This window comes from Simochromis diagramma, unplaced genomic scaffold (genome assembly GCF_900408965.1).
Source record: "Simochromis diagramma unplaced genomic scaffold, fSimDia1.1 OVJJ01000293.1, whole genome shotgun sequence".
Taxonomy (NCBI): Eukaryota; Metazoa; Chordata; class Actinopteri; order Cichliformes; family Cichlidae; genus Simochromis; species Simochromis diagramma.
Window position 1 is genome coordinate 8,198,970 of NW_024386801.1, and position 18,319 is coordinate 8,217,288.

At 38.3% G+C, this 18,319-nt stretch overlaps 2 protein-coding genes across 5 annotated transcripts in view; both read right to left on the bottom strand.

Moving 5' to 3' along the window:
- LOC120729725 (voltage-dependent calcium channel subunit alpha-2/delta-1) overlaps window positions 1-8,989 on the bottom strand; it is a 76,107-nt gene extending 67,118 nt beyond the window's left edge. Inside the window, exons 1-2 of one of the 4 annotated variants that reach the window (XM_040025548.1) lie at window positions 8,654-8,989; window positions 74-155 (exon numbers count right to left, since the gene is read on the bottom strand). In XM_040025548.1, the coding sequence (XP_039881482.1) occupies window positions 74-155; window positions 8,654-8,742 (171 nt within the window). In that variant the 5' untranslated portion in view covers window positions 8,743-8,989. The remainder of the gene's footprint in view (window positions 1-73; window positions 156-8,653) is intronic. The other 3 variants (XM_040025550.1, XM_040025549.1, XM_040025551.1) reach the window with 3 other exon arrangements.
- Window positions 8,990-14,329: 5,340 nt separating this feature from the next.
- Window positions 14,330-18,319, bottom strand: part of pclob (piccolo presynaptic cytomatrix protein b) — a 61,528-nt gene continuing 57,538 nt past the window's right edge. Inside the window, 1 exon segment of the mRNA XM_040025552.1 lies at window positions 14,330-17,342. Coding sequence (XP_039881486.1) covers window positions 17,199-17,342 — 144 coding nt within the window. The 3' untranslated portion in view covers window positions 14,330-17,198.

An 18,319-nucleotide genomic window follows, 5' to 3' on the forward strand; every position in this document is an offset into this window, starting at 1 on the left:
ACTTAAATTTTAAGAAAGGAATAGGATTATGCTCAGATTTTATGCATGTCTGTGTATATTCCGGTGTTTATACCTGAGTGAGGCTCTTCCCAGCTGCGGCTGTGTCTGCCAGGGTAACAAGCTCTTTCTGCATCTGATCAACCCATTCTTTAATCCTATGGGACAAAGAAATGCACACAACCAATCCTGTAGCTCAGATATAACCAGTTTAGAAGAGACGTTGCATGCATTTCAGTTAAACTGTCTTTCAATCTACCGTATATCAATCATCTAAAAAGACCAACCAAGTCACTTGACGCAAAAACAAACAAGGTCAAAGAGAATCACTCTTGTGGGTCGGGCAAAATGTCAACCAATCAAACCCAGATCACCAGAAACAAATACAATGTCATCTAATAAAGCTTGTGTCACTGCATGTCAACTAATACAATTGCTTTCAGAGAGTTCAAACATGAAGTCAACCAATCAGATAAGTGCCAGCTATTGTTGTGACTAGTGACAGTGACGTGAGTGGACAGGCAGGAGGTGGGCGGTAGCTAAGACCAACATGCTTTTCTATACCTCAAAGAGCTTTAATCATTTCCAGCCTGCTGGTGCCATTGATGTACGAATAATAGCAACCAAACAACAGACTCAATGATGGTACCCATTCGCTTGAGTGAAAATTGCTCACCTGATGCTTGCCTTTTATTTTTATTTATTTATTTTCTGTGTCGTCGTGGTACATCAGTCACTGTGCCACACACTGGTTTATACCTTAGTCTCATCCTCCTCCATTACTCACTATGTACCACTTGAACAAAGTGGCCATGGATGATCACTGGGAAGAGTAGAACCTAAGACATTATGCATGATATGAGACAGTGGCTTGTTAGGATAATCACATGTTGTCAGGTGATGTGAAGTTGTAATGAATGAATGAATTTGCTGATAGTAAATTATACTTAATACTGTTCAGAATATCATCAGGTATATTGAAAATGAGTAGGTGTAAGTGTAACCCAGATATTAAATAAGAAAATGTAACCTGTGCATTGATTCTAATAACAGACCTCACTGAGAACCTCTACAGAGTCTGACCTTGGTATGTGTGTGTGTGTGTGTGTGTCGTGCAGGGTAGGGGTGAAAGTGACACACAGGAGCCACCATTCTATGAATGTCTGACTTTTTTTGATAAAAAGTATGATTTAATAAAAAGAAGTTGTATTAAAAAAATGATTGACAAACACAGTTTTTAAAAGAAAGTAAAAGAAAGTATTCCTCTGTATTTGAATTAAAAAGGGATTATGTTACAACAAATGTTCATTTGAGAATCTGCTAAAAACAAATCTAACTGAAGTAGAATTACATAAACTGAATGAAACATGAAGTGAATTATATCCATATGTGACTGAATGTTTAAATGTGATGGGGTTTCTGTGTTAACAATGACAAATGAAATGTAATGAAGTGATTTTAAAATTTAAACTTTAAACTTTGCGTTAAATCACGTAAGTCAGATAGATAAATAGAGATAGATAAGATGTGGGTGGACATCAGGTGATTAGATGTTAATGCTGGGCCCACGTCCTCATTTTAAGTTTGACAGCGTTTTAGTAGGTAAAGGTGAAAGCTTGGACATGAATTGAGCTGCGGTGTGGGGAAGGCCTCGAAGGGGACTGGCGGCGGCTCCCGGGCCTGGCAGATCCCCACGTAGTAAATAGGAGTGAAGAAGTTAAAGAATTGAGAACAACGAGGGAGGGAGGGTGGGGCACGTAAACGAGAATGAACAGCTTGCAGAACTGGGGGAAACCTATATAGATGACAACCGGAAGGAGTGTGCTTGGAGGCGTGGTCCTGCTCCTGAAATTCCGATACATAATCTCCAATAATGTGACTGGATGTCCCCAGTTAGAGGTCGTCTCAGAAGATGTGACATCCAGTAAGAGAGGGGAGAAAGGGTGAACGTGAAAAGTTAAGTGAAGAAGAGATACAGGGTTCTTCCCCTTTGTCTTCTGTGAGATGAGCAGCTCAGAAGACTGGATCTGAGATGTTCACAGTTGAAAATTACAGCAGAGACGCTAGAGGGACTGACCCAGCCCGACCTGTGGACCAGCAAAATGGTTGTATATTTTTGGCTTTCCTCTCTGCTCATTGTGTGTGTGTGTGTGTGTGTGTGCTAGTGTGTGTGTACAACATACTTCCACTAAATTCCCAAGGGATACTCATTTCCTGTTGGGTGATTATCATCAACTCAGAACACGGGGATAAGTGCATCTTTAGGCCTGGTTGTGCTCACCCTTTCTCCAACCTCTCCTCACGGAAGATAAGAATAAAATCAGCATTAGCTCAGAGTCAGTTAATAAGATAATTATAGTTCAGGTGATTTGATTGTTGTTTTGTGATTATTACTATTTGATTTTGCTTTGCTCCTGCTAAATTGCTTTAATAACATTTCCTGCAATTTGTCTAAATTGTAGACATTCACTTTTTAACCTTTTGTGAAACAGTATTGGTAAAAATCTGAGTATCGTTCTTTACTAGTCCAAATAACTCTTACAGGTTACTCTAGTCATTTGAATACAACACTCCCTTGGGGCCTATTGTCTTGGCTTTTAAAATCAACCCAGTTATTAACAAGTGCCCAACTGAGGCTACGTCCACACGTAGCCGGGTATTTTTGAAAACGCAGATTTTTCTATGCGTTTGCACCTTTCGTCCACACGTAAACGGCGTTTTTGGTCACTGAAAACTGAAATTTTTAAAAACTCCGGCCAGGGTGGATATTTTTGAAAACTCCGTTTTTGTATTTACGTGTGGACGAGAAAAACGGGAGAAAACGAAGCGTCAAAGGTGTGCGCCTTTTTTGACGTCACACTGTGCGCCATGTTATTGTTTCGGTGAAATGAATTTCTACAATACTATTACTGTTAATTGTACTCTCTGCAGTGTTTAAATGCTTACATATACACACACAGTTACTGTCCCTCCACACATATGACTCGGTTCTGCTTCAATGCCCCAGCTTTGTTTACTTTTTCCCACCGAGGCTTCTAGACTTCTGATTGGTCAACATTTCTACAGGTTAGGATTATATCGCCACCTGTTGCTTTGGCATGTTCCTAGCAGCGTTTTTCTTCATTTCTGCCTTTACGTGTGGACGGGATTATTTTTTAAAACGAAAACGGAAAATCTCCGTTTTCAAAAATACCCGTGTACGTGTGGACGTAGCCTGAGAGGGGAGCTGCCGTTTAGTAATGAGTGGTGGTGATAAGGCCGATCCTGCAAGGCTACTCGGGCATTTTTCTTATCAGATGACGACAGTGGAGGACATTTGGATGATTACAAGGCAGTCAGAGGGGTGAGTCCCCTCACATATATCGGCTCCAGCTGAACTCTGCATTACTTACTGGGTAAGAGACTTATAGAATCAGAGTTTAGGACTTTTTAATCAGAGAGCTGAAACAGACTTCCCATATAGGGGTCATGGACCCTGCAGATCAATGATGTAGAAACTTTTTTTGCCATGTATACTGTATGAGAATGATGACAAGTTTATATAGCATAGAGAGGTTCTCATTAACATCCATTTCACAATTCAGCTGCCTTGAAGCAACATGCACACACACACAGACACACACACACACACACACACACACACGCAGGAACAAACATTGAAAATCAGATATTCATACTCAGAAAATACTTTCAAAAACTGTCATTGCAGCGGTGTGTTGAAAGTCATTCAATTTACTACGTGAAAAACATCGACCGTGACATTTAGTACAGCTGAGGGGGTTGGCAAGACAGAAAGGTTCAGAAGATCAAAAAGCAAGGAAAAAATGCATCAGGGATACAAAATCCACAGTGAATGAGGAACATTCAAAGCAAGCACACTTGTGGAGAAAGATGAGACACTTTGCAAGATAGGGAATACCACAGGGAATAGTGAATGTGAAATACAGTAGTTTAGGGAAAGCTTTACTAGTGTAAGTCAGGAGATTTTAATCTTTGCTTCTCAATCTCCAACTTGAAAAAAGTACAGCTTCTTAAACTCCATAGTGATTTGAGGAAAGTTGAACTCTGCAAATATTATTACCCGTCACATGTAGGCTGCTTATTTCCACTGAACCTATGGCCTATTGGATAATACAGATTATAAGTGTTATGCTGATGGGCCTGTTACCCATATTTTGTGTTGATCTATTGCTGTCATAAGTTGTTAATTGTTTCATAATAATCATTGTCAACTTGACAACCTTACCAAGAGAATGATAATTTTCTCTGCCTTGTAATTTTAGCAGTATAGGCCAGGGTTTGCATGACTTTAAGTATTTTGTGACCCTTTTTAATATCCTGTTGTTCACTGGGTGTAACAAAACTGTACTGTTTACACACTGTGTGTGTTTATGTGGACCTTAGCTCTTGAAGCCTGAAGCACAGACAAGTCAACTGTGATTTAGAGTGTATGTGTGCTTCCTGGAATTTGGCATTCAGAAAGGCAGAGGCACTTTCACCTGACTTCCTGAGTTTAGCTTCTGTGGAATCTTATCAGCGTAAATTTCTGGTTGTGAGATAACCGGGGTATGTGTGCATGTGCTCTTCTTCAAGTACAGTATGGGTGCGTGGAAATTTTTTGTTACTCACTTTGTTTGGAAATCTATATGAAAAGCTCATTTGTTTTATGTATACACAGAAACCAAGCACTGCAACATGCAAGGGAATTGGTCTTACTAGTACAGACCTCACTAGACTCCTGCAGCAGAGGAAAATAGTATAGAACAATGCTACACCCCAAAGCCATATCTGTCAGTTTATATGCATATTTGAAATCAAATATTCTTTTTAATTAGGATTTACTGCAAATCAATACAAAGTTGTTCAGATTGATCACCCTTTCCCTATGATAAAGTACATCTATCCTGACTGAAGTAATCTTGTCTTAGATGACAATGCACCAGCCTTGGGGCACAAGGTGTCACTGAATGCTATGAAATTGGTGTAAATCATATTTTATTACCTTTGCTGCTTCAATCCAGTCTCACAAATGGGAAGTTTTGAATTGATGTTTTCAACAGCATTCTCCATCACCATCATTAAATGAGGGTACGTCTTTTGAAATAATGGTGTTGCATCCATCCAGTAGACTTTCAGACACTTGTAGAATCAGTGCAGAGTCACAGTGAAGCTGTAGTGGTTGAACATGGTGTCCTTGCACCTTACTAATAAATATATATATATTTATTTCTCATATTCACCATCCATCTTGTTTAATTTGATCTATTCTATTTCTAGACTAAAAAGGCAAAGTACTCTGATCTGTGTCATTTTATCATCTTTCACAGCGCTAGTACTCTAGCACTCATCATAAGGTGAAGGTGGGCTGTTATCAATGGCTAAATCAAAAAGGTGATCCAGAGGTGCCTGTAATAAACATTAATAAAGTCGATGTTGTTAAGCTGAGGTAGCAACATTTTTCTACTCTGGTTTCTGGGCTTTGATTACTGTAGCCTGTGGTACAATGCTGGATAATTAAACACACATACGCAGACACAAATGCATATACCAATGGCAACTGGGTCAGGCACTGCCCTACATTGTTTTACAGACACAAGAAGAGCAAATGAGAGCAAAAAACAGAAAGAGAGGAAGAGAAACAAGGCAGGAAAGAGAGAGACAGATGTTGTGGTACAATCACTTTGGAACTAGAGAGAGTAATGAGCTGGCCCATGATGTGTATCTCGGTAGGCGGCTGTATTAAACCACAGTCTAATTACGCATCATTATAGAGGCAAAGACTGAAGCAGGTCCAGTCCAGACAGAAAAGCAGAATGAGGCATGGAAACACCAGCTGCACCAAAACAACCTGCAGTGCCTGCCCTCACTCTGAAGCCTCTGACACCCAGGTGGCCAATTCAGTTCCTGTTCAACATGACCTAGATAATAAACGTTGCTTTAATGTGAAGTTAAGGGTTTGAACATCAAAATTACTTGACCACCTCATGACCCTTAATCTGTTTGTTTTTGGGGGGGGGTTGTTGTTTTTTTTCTACAACCGTGGGACAAACAGTAGAACTGTGATATATTCCTACCACAGCCGACATGGGTTCACAGTAATAGATTCAAAAACTCCCATGCGATGTTTTTAAAGTAAGCTTTTGCCCCAGTTTTATTTTCTGTTAACTTTAAATAGTTGCTGAAGAGAACTAAGGTAATGTAAGATGTTTTGTCTCCAGAGTTGCTACTTTAACAACAGAGCTATTTAGGATTGTCAAGAGACAGAAGAGCAGGTGTTTACAGTTTGCCAGAACAGCTTATCCATAATGAAAATGTTTTCTCTCCATCCATTTGATCAGTGTAATCCAGGAGGATGCACTTAATAAAACAGAGTGTAAAATACAGTTAATTTTAATATCTCTTTTGCTCATGATGCCTACGTTCAATAATTCTATTATATCTTGTTAGCTTGCACAATATAACAATTTTTTTTTTAAAAGGAAAAAAGAAACTTCTTTAGTTTCTCTTCTTTCTGGAACTATTTTCATTCATCAGTTATTTCTCACAAATATCTTCGTTGGTATTGTGCCGTGCAGAAAAGCATGCAAGGACAGTCATGTTTTTACTGATCACTTTCATGCTTACTGTTTGTTAGTCCATTTGGCAAGAAAGAAGTATGAAGAACAAGGACTATCTGGTCGACAATTTGTGCTCTTCATTCAAAAATGAATCCCCACAGCATCCTCCACTTCTAAGCAAAATGTTTTTCAAGTATACAAAAGAAGAGGAAGGGACATTAAGATACAAAGGTGGTGAAACTGAATTATTTAATATAGTTTAATACAGATGGAGAATCTATTTGTGGTGGGGAGGGAGAGAAACAAACAAACAAATAAATAAATCATATGCCATCTCCACTCAGTCTCCAGCTCCACCATCTCCAACAGCAGTTCTTCACCTGCTGTTGATTGTGGTTAGAGTGGCCCTCTAGCTCTCAGTGCACCTGAGCCAAAGGAGGACTGCTGCTGTTCAAGAAGGTGGAGCTGGAGTCTCATTCTCTTTTCTATTGACAGGATGAGCTCTTCTCTGCAGATGAAGAACAAGCTTGTCACAGAGAAGAAGCTGAATGAAACTGAGGATCGCTACAATTGAAACCTGGCCAATTTGCCAGCAGGTCTAAAGAACACAAGACAGAAAGAGTATGGGTTAGCAGTAAATGAAGTTTACAAATAAGAGCGAGGAGATTATCCACAAGCAAATCAAATGCAGAAAGCATCTTGAAAGAAATGCTTTTTTTTTTAAACTACACAAAAAAAGTGTAGAACATTTCAGTAAGTCTGTTTCAAATAAAATGGCTTCTGGATTTTCTGAGCACTTGTTGTGGGTGCACTGATCAGTCTTCCAAAGTAAACAGTGCAGCGTTACTATAATCTAAACAGACCAGAGCAGTTTAGGCCAGTGAACATTTCAGCAACAGTTTCATCGTTTCTGATACTGTTTACATTTTGATAAAGAAGAAATGTTTCCTTTCCATCTATGAGTCAGAATCTTGTCTTGTGGTTGTGGATAAGCGTATGATTATTATTAGTTCAGTATTATATGCTCTGGCAGCAATGCAATACTGAATTTAAACAGCTTTTGAAAAAAAGACTTGGAATTATTGAGATATACTTTTTTCTCCATATTTGGCTATTTTATTACTTGGGTAAACCGGTTTAAGATCCCCCATCCCCCCTCCTCTCTACACCCCCACCACCGGAAATTTCCTTTCTGACAAGTATATTGACTCATTCACGTTTCATCTTTCCTTAGAAGATGGTGGCCTGGTCATGTTTGAATAGCGCAAATATATTTAATATAACGAAACAAATATATAACAAAAATATTTTTTTTAAAAACGAAAAGAAAAAAATAGTTTTGAGTTGATGTAATAGGTTACCCTGGGGGCTATCTAGTTTAATATCAAACAATATTTTTTGCAGTAAGCGAAAGTTTGCATTTTTAAGATATGAAGGAAAATAAATCTCTCTCAGAAGCCTTCCCCTCTTTTGAGAAAAGAAGCACCTTTTACAAGATTTTACATAAATTTATAATAAATTATCAATTACAGTTTAAATATCCTGTAAATGATACTTAAGCATATTTTTTGTACATATTATGTTGATAATCCAAAAGAAATCTAAAAGAAAATAGGGGCGTTTTACTCCAGTTTACAATAGCGAGGAACAAACCTCAAAGGGTAGAATCACCTGGTTCTTGGCCAATGAGGAGCCCCAGAAAAACGCTAACTTTTATCATTTATTATTGGCTAAAGCAGCAGGACCGAGCAAAGCCACTCTCCTCTAGGCTACAACTTCATAGAAGAGCTGTCACGGCTCGCCAAGCCACCGGTGACAAACTGCTGATTAGGGTAACCAACATTAATCAGCGTAACAACGCGAGCAGGCAGAGGTCTGAAAAAAGCTGTCTTTATCAAAATGACCACCGCATGAATGAAATGACCTGCCCACCCTACTCTCACACCCACGCACACCATGAAGCCTATACACCCGTGAGTGTTTCATTAGAGAGAGAGAGAATAAAAAAGAGAAAGCAAAAAAGCTCCCTGAAACAAGGTCTCTGCAAACCAGAACATCAATTGATCGAAACAGGATTACAAGAGCTGTAGCCTACTTACATGAGCTGTGTCGGAAACTGCGATGCCCAACAACCGTCCTGCCACAGCAGGAACAGAAACACCCAGGCTCGTACCCCGCAGGAATCCATTGTAAAAAAAAAAAGAGGGGAAATTCCCCGATGGACGTCAATATAGAATCTGCTCCACTCCCCTCTACCGCCGCTGAATGAAACGACGGGCGAAAGCAGCGCGTGTAGCCGCCTGTCGCTCCCTCACAGATTAACGAACACTGACACCTCTAATCTGATCACTCGGCCATCCAGCGCTCTAACAGGTACTGGAGCTGAATGCGATGCCAGACTCTCTCTCGCTATCGCTATCTTGCTATCTCTCTCTCTCACTCACTCACTCACTCTCTCGTTCTCGCTGTTCCCGCTCTTTTCGTCTGTCCCTTAATTAACCGGATGCAATTACGACAAACAGTAGTTGTGTAGGCAATAAAAGGAAAAGGTATAATTATGGTGTCACAAATGATTACTAAAAAGCACAACTTTAATTGGTGCTTTTAATCATTAGTTATCGTTAATCTCTGGCTCTCTTTCACAGTGTGTTTTTGTCCTGTCTCTCTTTCTCCCCTTTAACAGGTTTCTTCCTGTAAAAAAGGGAGTTTTTCCTTACCACTGTTGCCAAGTGCTTGCTCAGTTTGACTGTTTTTCTGAATTATTGTATTAGGGTCTCTGGCTTACACAATAAAGCACTATATAGATAAAGTGAATTGAATTGAGTTGAACTGAAATGAATAACTTTTGTGGTCTTTTGAAATAAATTTTGATAACTTTTTTTTTCTTCAAACAGGCACCATGTGTGCTTGCTCTCAGGTGGGCAGCTTAAGTAGCAAATATGTAATTTTTCTGTTCTTTTTATAACATCAGTCAGAAAAACAAAACAATGGAAGGGACTAACTGGCATACCACCCACACAACATATGCAGTCAAATATATACAGGTTCAGGGCTTTCTCTTAAAAATACTTCAAAACCTCTCATCATTGCCTACAATGTGGAGATAGGGGAGAATTTACTGCCTTTGACTGCACAATCTTTACCAGTTATGCTAGACAGCAAGCAGACTAACTGTCCCACATGAGAATGAATGAGAATACTAGGCTGGCAGCTGCATTGATTTCGCACATATAGTGCACGAGTGAAATTACCAGCAAAGTACAGTATTAGAGCCCAATAAATCTCAGTACCATCCATCATGTTTTATAAAATTGCATTTCTAAAGATGTGCTGCACATCGCATCGAATTTTAAAAGTTGCAATATAAATTCAAAGTCTGGCACAACTGCAGTAATGTTTTTGTTGATATTTTAAGTTATTAGTATCATCACCCTGTGAATAATTGAATAATTAAAGCAAAACCATAAAACCTAATCTATCAAAGTGCCTGTGTGTGCTTGTGCATGTGTCTGTTTGTACGTGTGTGTGTGTGTGTGTGTGTGTGTGTGTGTGTGTGTGTGTGTGTGTGTGTGTGTGTGTGTGTGTGTGTGTAATTCAAGCCTGGAGGGAGGGCAGGGCGGCACAAGCACGGTGCTTGGGGATTTGGTTATCAATTGTTGCTTGGCAACCACACACCATCTCTCTTGTCCTCTCACCCTCCCCTCCTCCCATTTTCCCCTTTCTCTCTTTGTTTCTCCCTCCCCACCTATCCATTGCTCTTACTGTACTACACTGTTGCGCTGACCCTTCAGTTTTTCCACTGTTCTCATCCTTCACACCTTGTGACATCACCTTTCCCAAATTCTCCCCCTACACCTTTTTCCACCCTCATTTCTCCTAAGAGAGGAAAAGAAGCAGATGTGCCTGATGATGGGATAGGAACGAATAGTGAGAACTGGACAGGAGAAAAGAGCAGCACAGAGAGGGAGAAGGAGATGGAGAGATGGTGGCCTCTTCTACAGACAATCCCATTCAGTACTTCAAGGATCTCGCAGTGCACCCTGAAAAGGAGTCACTGCTACATACCTTCTCATATAGTCTAAGAAATGATCATTGGAAAAAGACCAGAATAAAATCTTCTGGCATCAGTCAGACAGGCCGTAGAAGTCAGTTTTTCTCTATCCGTGTACTAATGTGCTGTATTCCATATAATGTAGTTAGATGATTAGATTGATTAACATATATTCCGTAACAGGAATACATACAATAAATAATTTGCCTTAAAATGTATTTTTGTATGGGCTTTTTCTTACTCCACATGAGGAATTTACTGAAAATATCTGCACAGAGTACAGAATATTTATTTTGAATATTAACCTCAAAGTTAATACTGACATCCAAGAGCAACCTGGAGATTTATATAATGAGTATAAGTGAATAATGTGTTGAACCATAATTGGTTAAAGAGCAGCTGTATTGGGTTTATTTGACAGAGGATACTGCCACCTATAGGTAATCTACAAAAATTACTGGAAACATTAAAGAACAAACCAGCTTCAATACAGTCTTTGTTTTTTTCTCTCCTGTCTTTCTTTTCTTTTTTCTGCATCTATGCAGTAGCGTGCAGATATCATAACGGCTGTGTTTAATATATGTGTTCATACCCATGCACATTTAAATTTGAACATAGATGTAGTATCTGACCACCTGGGAGAACATCATGATGCATTTCATCAATTACATTCCGTCATTTAATTAAGTGAACAGCTAAATGATACACTGGATCTTGATAAATGAACTATTCAAAATGGTAATATTTACGTATGTAATGTAATTTAGTGAGAAATAACGAAGAAAGATAAAGTGAAATAAATGCAATCTTAGTTTTAATATCTGTTCAAACATGAGGAAAGGCAGTGGATGGGTGAATAGACACATTTAAAATATTTAAAAACAATTATTTTGACCTCACTAAAAAAATTATAAAAAAAAAAGCAAAAGCAGGTTCATTCGGCTAAATGACATATTTATAATAATACAATTCATAATAAGTTAAACTAATAATTAAAATAATGATTAAAATAATGAAATAAAATAACTCAAAAATATACTATATACTATATACTCCTCTGTACTGTTTCAGTATTATTATAAAAAAATAACCTTGTATAAGAAAAACATTATATAAGGTTATTTTTCTAGCTTTCTGAATTGTATTTACTTCATTTTGTAAATGAGTAATTCTATATTTCTATTTGCAGAGTAAAACTAAATTGGAGTTTGTTTCCTAAGACCTATTTACTCATAGTCTTCTTTCAACTTTGAAATTCTTGATGGTCATGACCCAAGAACATATTTCTTTTGTACCATGACTGAGACTCATTCTTAGAATGGTTCAGGTGTTGTTGAAGGGCAAGATCAGAGAGGCTAAGAACAATTACAGTAGAAAGCTGGAGTGGAAACTCCAGCAGAACAGCATGAGAGAGGTGTGGAGTGGCATGAAGACAATCACTGGATTCAGTCCATTCAACAGCAGAGGAGCTGGGAGCAGTGAGGACAGAGCCAATGAGTTGAATGTGTTTTTCAGCAGATTTGACACTGCAGTGAATGCTCTCCCCCCTAGTGACTTACCTGTAGTCAGCCTGCAATCCACATTCACGTCACTCTCTTCAAACTCCTGTGGAAGTCCTGACACCCCTTCCCCCCTTTGTCACTTTCACTCATGACCAGGTTCAGAGACAAATGAGAAGACTCCGCTCAGGCAAGTTTGCTGGTCCAGACAGGGTGTGGCCCTATGTCCTCATGGCCTGTGCCCCCAGGTTTGTGGAGTCTTTCATAAACTGTTCAGGATGAATCTAAGTCTTTGGAGGGTCCCAGTGGTGTGGACGATGTCATGTCTCATTCCTGTACCAAAGACACCATGTCCCAATGGCCCCCAAGGTTACAGGCCTGTGGCACTGACCTTCCATGTCATGAAAACCCTGGAAAGACTCATCCTTTCCCGTCCCCAACCTATTGTCAGGCCACGTCAGGATACCTTTCAGGTCTCATACCAGCCTCGCCTCAGAGCTGAGGATGCCATCATCTACCAGCTCAGTTCTGTCTATGCACATTTGGACCAGCCGGCAAGCACTATAGCCCCTTTTCCATTAGTACCTACTCAATTGACTCAGCATGGTTTTCAGGGTTTTCCATTAGGTCATAGTACCTGGTACCAGGTACTTTTTTAGTACCTGCTTGCCTGAGTTTCAAAGCAATCCGAGCAGGTACTAAAATGTGACATCGTCAGACTGCGTGCCACCGATTGGCTGGTCAGTAGCATCTCTCAATGAGTCATAAGGTCATAAGGTCAATGCTGGACAGTACCTCCCACCCACTCCATGACGTGCTGGCCAATCACAGAAGCATGTTCAGTGAGAGATGGAGAATACCCAAATCCATAACTGAACCACACAGGAAATCAGTGCTGCCTGATGTGGCTATATCCCGGTACAACTCCTCCATCTAATGCATAATACACAGTGCAATAGTCACACCCTTTTGCACATGTAGAGTGAAAATGAGAAATAGCAAATGATAAAGTTTTACAGTATACAGTTTAGAGTAAAATGTCCATCATATATTTATCTTTTTTTGTAACTTTATTATACTGTTTAATTTAATTTAATCAGTTACTGTACTGTCTTGGAGCAGCTGCAACCACATCATTTCCTAAGGGATTCATAAAGTATTCCAATTTTAGAGCTGCAGTCTATGATACCAAGTGGCTCATCCCCAGATGTTAACGTGAGTCAATTCTGCCTCACAGTGACCATGCCTTGAAATTACAGCCAAATAAAGGATAGGAGGCTCTACCAAAGCCATTCATCATCCCAGTTCCAGCTTCTGCTGTCATAGTAATAAGTTATGTAAAATATGCAATCACCAAATATTTAGCTAATGTTAAAGCTGTGTAGATGGTGATAATATTTTCAACTCCTAAGAAAAGAGACAATTTAAATAAATAAATTTAACAAACGAAAAAATAGACACAAAACTCGTATCTGTTTGATGAGAATAAACCACAATGGGATGTTGAAAATAGGTCTACATCATAATCACAAGCACGGCAAATTGGTACAGCGATTATGTGTTCCACTCCAAACTCACTTCTACTAAACAATTTTTAAAGAATCACGGTGCCTTTTTTAAATTGTTTTTGCCACTAGGATGTCAGCTTGTGCATACTTAATGTAGGTTTTTCTTTCAAGACCAAGTTTGCAGTGTCCACAGGGAGCAGACGGTCAGAAGTTGAATTCATGTGTCCGTAGGCACGTCTAATTAACAAATAATGATTAAGCTGCTCCAAACACAGAAAACGAGTTTGTTCCTTAAAATAATTAACAGAGCAAGGCCTATTATCACTTTAAAAAGTTATTTTTTAAGTAATAATAAAGAAAGCTGTTAACAAAACAAAGCTCAACTCCAAATGTGCAATATAACTCTTCTTAATATTTATTCTTTTAGACTCAGGGGAAACGCTGATTTTTTTTACAGCACGATTTGCATATCTCAACACATCCTGTGTACAACCACAAAACCATAACAGTATATGTTTTGTTTTTACACTGAGTGAAAAACAAGACAATTTTACAAGCATATTTCTTTACACTCAGCATACAGATAAATCTATACATATTCTCTCTCTTTTTAAACGTAATCTTTAGGCAAAATATACCGACAAACCATCAACAAAACATGCAACATCCAAAACATAAAGTTTTAGACAACTATTGAAGTTGAGTAGATTTTTTTTTCCCCCTTTGTGTTGTTTCAGCAGTTTACGGGACGTAGTTGCACACATAGTCATTGGTTGACAGCACAGGTTTTGATTACACAGTCAACTCCCCTTTTACAGCTATAGACATGAACTGCTGTACAATTATATGTCTTTTGTGATTTTTTTTTTCAACACTCACATGCTCAGACTTTGGACAATATAAACATTCAATCTTTGTAGAAAATAAACACTTTATGTACACATGTCAAACAACTTGAGTCACATTCACACCCCTCAGAACAACAACAAATGAATGGATTCACGATTACAGGCAACAGCTGATCTAAACAAACAGTATTTAGCTTGGGTGAAGTCTAATGAAACACAGGGGTTGAACAGTCAAGGCTGAGCATTGAGATAATATGTCTAATTTACTGTACTGTGTACACAAACTTTTTTAAGTACACTGAGAGCATGATGCAGTTTAGAGTGATATTTATCCCCCCCCACATTGTGCATTACGTTTAGGAACCCCAGTGTGTCTGCATGTTTTTTCTTTTTCCACATAGATACAAAATGCACACCACAATATTTCCTGCCATCACATACACCATGACTCAGTTCATTTCAGTGCATAAACACAAAACACGTAATCCCGCATGTCATGATGGAACAAATGAGACAACGCAATAATAAAGTGCACAAGATCCATGTAGATGTTAACAGCCGTTAACGTCAATATATATTAAAATCAGTAAAAAAATCAGAGTATTTCATATTTTCTTTCATCGATGTACAAATTAAAGTTATTTTCTTACAGTTATTTTGAGAACATATGTTCACAGTTAAAACATTTTAATTCCAAAAACACAAATGCATTCAAACGTATATGTTGCATAGAATTACTTCAAATGAAACAATGGATCTGGAATGTAAAAAAGAAATATAATTGTTAAGAATTTAAACATAAATCACGGTTGGCACAACAAAATAATTGTCAGCATTGAAAAATTAACCTTGTTTTCTTCCTCACTATACTCTCTTTTTTGTTTGCTTGTTTGTTTTACTTTGTAATTATTATAGGCGATAAGTGACATCTTGCTCTATGTTTGTAGTCTCCAGTGACATATTATAAATAGTTGCATTGGCTTTGTGATGTGCCTAAACACACTAACAGTAGTTCTGAGGGTCAATTTTTCATTCTGTACAGGTAAAGGTGACAAAACATTGTAAGACGAATACAGATAAATACATGGGTCACCTACTCACACCTTAGTACTGAGACTAGGCCCCATGCTTTCATTTGATCCTATACATCACTGTACGCCAGTGGGCCTGAGTGTTTTGGTTGCAGGCAGTGAAAGAGGCTGGTTCAATGTGTTGTAATGGGAGTCACTGACACAAAATAGTTAAGTGTTTTACAGTACAGCCAGACACACAAAAGAACCTTGACGTTTGAATGGTAAAGCATTTTTTTTTCTTCCTTTTGAAATAATTTTCAGGGAAAACTCAGACCAGAGGGACTTACTAACACAGAGACAGCAGGGCTGTCATACTGAAGTAATGACAGTTGCAGATCTACAGAGGATTTTGACACATATTGTATGAATTACATGTCTGACGATGGACTACACAGAAGGAAATATTAGCAAAATCTGAGCCACTATAACAATCTTAAAGCAAAATGTTGTACACTTGAGACGGATGTGTGAAACTCACCCTCCACAGTTGTAACATTCAACACAGCAGATGCTGTTCATTGTTAATTTAAATTTTAATTCTAATCTTTCCTAACAATATCATGCTAGTAAAATAGTAATCAGCCACTAGAGGTTGTCATTGACCTTGGATTTTATTTTTATTCTGTCACAGCCCTGTTCGATATAGTGGTGCATTAGTGTGATCAGAGAACCAAGGGAGCTACTGAACATGATTATTAACATCCTTGAGCTCACATAGGTCCACATTCACATAATAGTTATTGTGACTGCCTACACCATAGATTACTGGATTGTCAGTGCGCCACTCACAGCCTCAATCTAACAAGTCTGTGTATCTGTACCATATTATATATATTTGTATATATAATCTAGTGACAAGAGAACAACTCTTATACTGTATATTATATTTAGATATATTCTGCATCTGATATCTGTGTATACTATATAAACGTCACACTGTACAATGTGATTCTCTGATATGCTCTTATATTTGCATGTGGGATATCTACAATCAGAAGTGCTGTACATTTAATCCTCATCCCACAGCAAAGGTCAACTGTCTGACTCAGGCCTACATAAGCTCTTTATTGTGGTTTTTTTTTTTCCTTTTTCAATGAAACTGAAAGAATATTGTACAAAAAATGTATGCATTTCTTCATCAGTTAATATTCCAAGACCACTTAAATCCACACACATCACGATCGTAGCACAACCACGTCTCTCATATGAAGGAAATAAAATGAATTCCATGATTCTGTTTTTCATCTTTCCCTTTGTTAGATATGTTTGTTCAGTAGTGCAGAATCACATCTCGGCGTCTCATGTGGATTATGGAAATAGAACTGTGGTAAGAAAGACGTCACTGCCCTCAAAGCCATATTGCTGCTGAGTGTCTATCAGTGCCAGCTTTTTATGTTTGCATGTTAACTCCAAAACCAGCAGAGACTTGAAATGGGAAGAGGTGGAAATGTGCTGGCAGTGTTGGACTGATATAATTGCAATGTTAGTAGCACATAATAAACCTTTATTTTATGATTTATAAACCGAAGCAACAAATTAAAGGAATCTTTTTTCTTTGCTCTTATTCTCATTCTCTTATTCGTTTTTTTTGTCACATCTCTGAACTATGCACTTTGCATTTAGTGTTGGCTGATCTGCTGCATCTGGATCTTTTTGGTGTGGTGTTCAGGGGTTGGTCTGAGTGGAACTGACGAACAGCTTGTGCCAGCTGACCACTCTCTTCCTCATGTCCACCTTGTCAAGCCAGATGTAGGCTTCACCTATCAAGGTTTTCTTCATGAACTTCCCTCCATTAGACACCAAGAAAAGCTGGGAATGCATGAGGAAGACAAAAAGAATTTGTCAGTTAGTTATCTATATGTGCTTTGCCAGCTCAAAAAGTGCATCTTATTCAGTATGATTATTGATAGTTGCAAGCAGATTGTTACAAGTATATCTATAAGTCTAAAAATTAATGCATTTTATAGACCTGGAAATTTTAGAGCCCATATTAGTTATTTACAGCAGAAGAAACAGCTTTTAACCACGTTGTGAGTACCAGAGGAAACTCTGCAACTTCCCTATGTTTGGAACACTACAAACATGGCCTGATGGCCGCACCTGCAGCCGCACACCTCTGCAGTTGGGCTGTGTTATATATTGAAGTGCTGATTGGGCCATACCAAGTGCAGCTCTTGCCACCCATAGGTGTGCATAAGTGACTTGTTTAGCCTTCTGCTGGGTATTTTTGATTTGAAGTAATTATTAAACTAAGTGTTGCTTTGTTTGTTTGGTGTTAGATAATTTGTTAGGATTTGTGTTCCCCTTATGTATCAACTTGGCCTGATCAGCCAGTATTTAAGTCCCCTTTGTTTCTTGCTGTTAGCTCAGTTTTGTTTGCTGAGTAGTTAATCTGGAGATATGTCAAGTTGCTGTTTTTGGATTGAGTTTTGTTCTATTCATTTGACTTCTTTTAAGGGCCCTGTATTATTAGTTCATTTTGTATTTTGTTTTTTTGGGTTTTTTTTTTTTTTTTTTTACAATTTTGGGGGGTAAATAAACCCACTTTTTCTAAATACTCACTGTGTCCTCGTGCTTAACCAGCCTAGTCTCTCACACATCGCAACAAAAAAAGTTGGGAAGAGTGTAAACTAGTCATCCACAACTGGTTGTAATAATAAAATAAGATTATTTTTAAACAACACTCTCATATTATGGGATATTTGTGACTCCTTGTCAACACGCATAACAAATATTAGGGAACTCTATTTATGTTTTGTGTGTCTGAAAGAAAAAAAACCCAACAG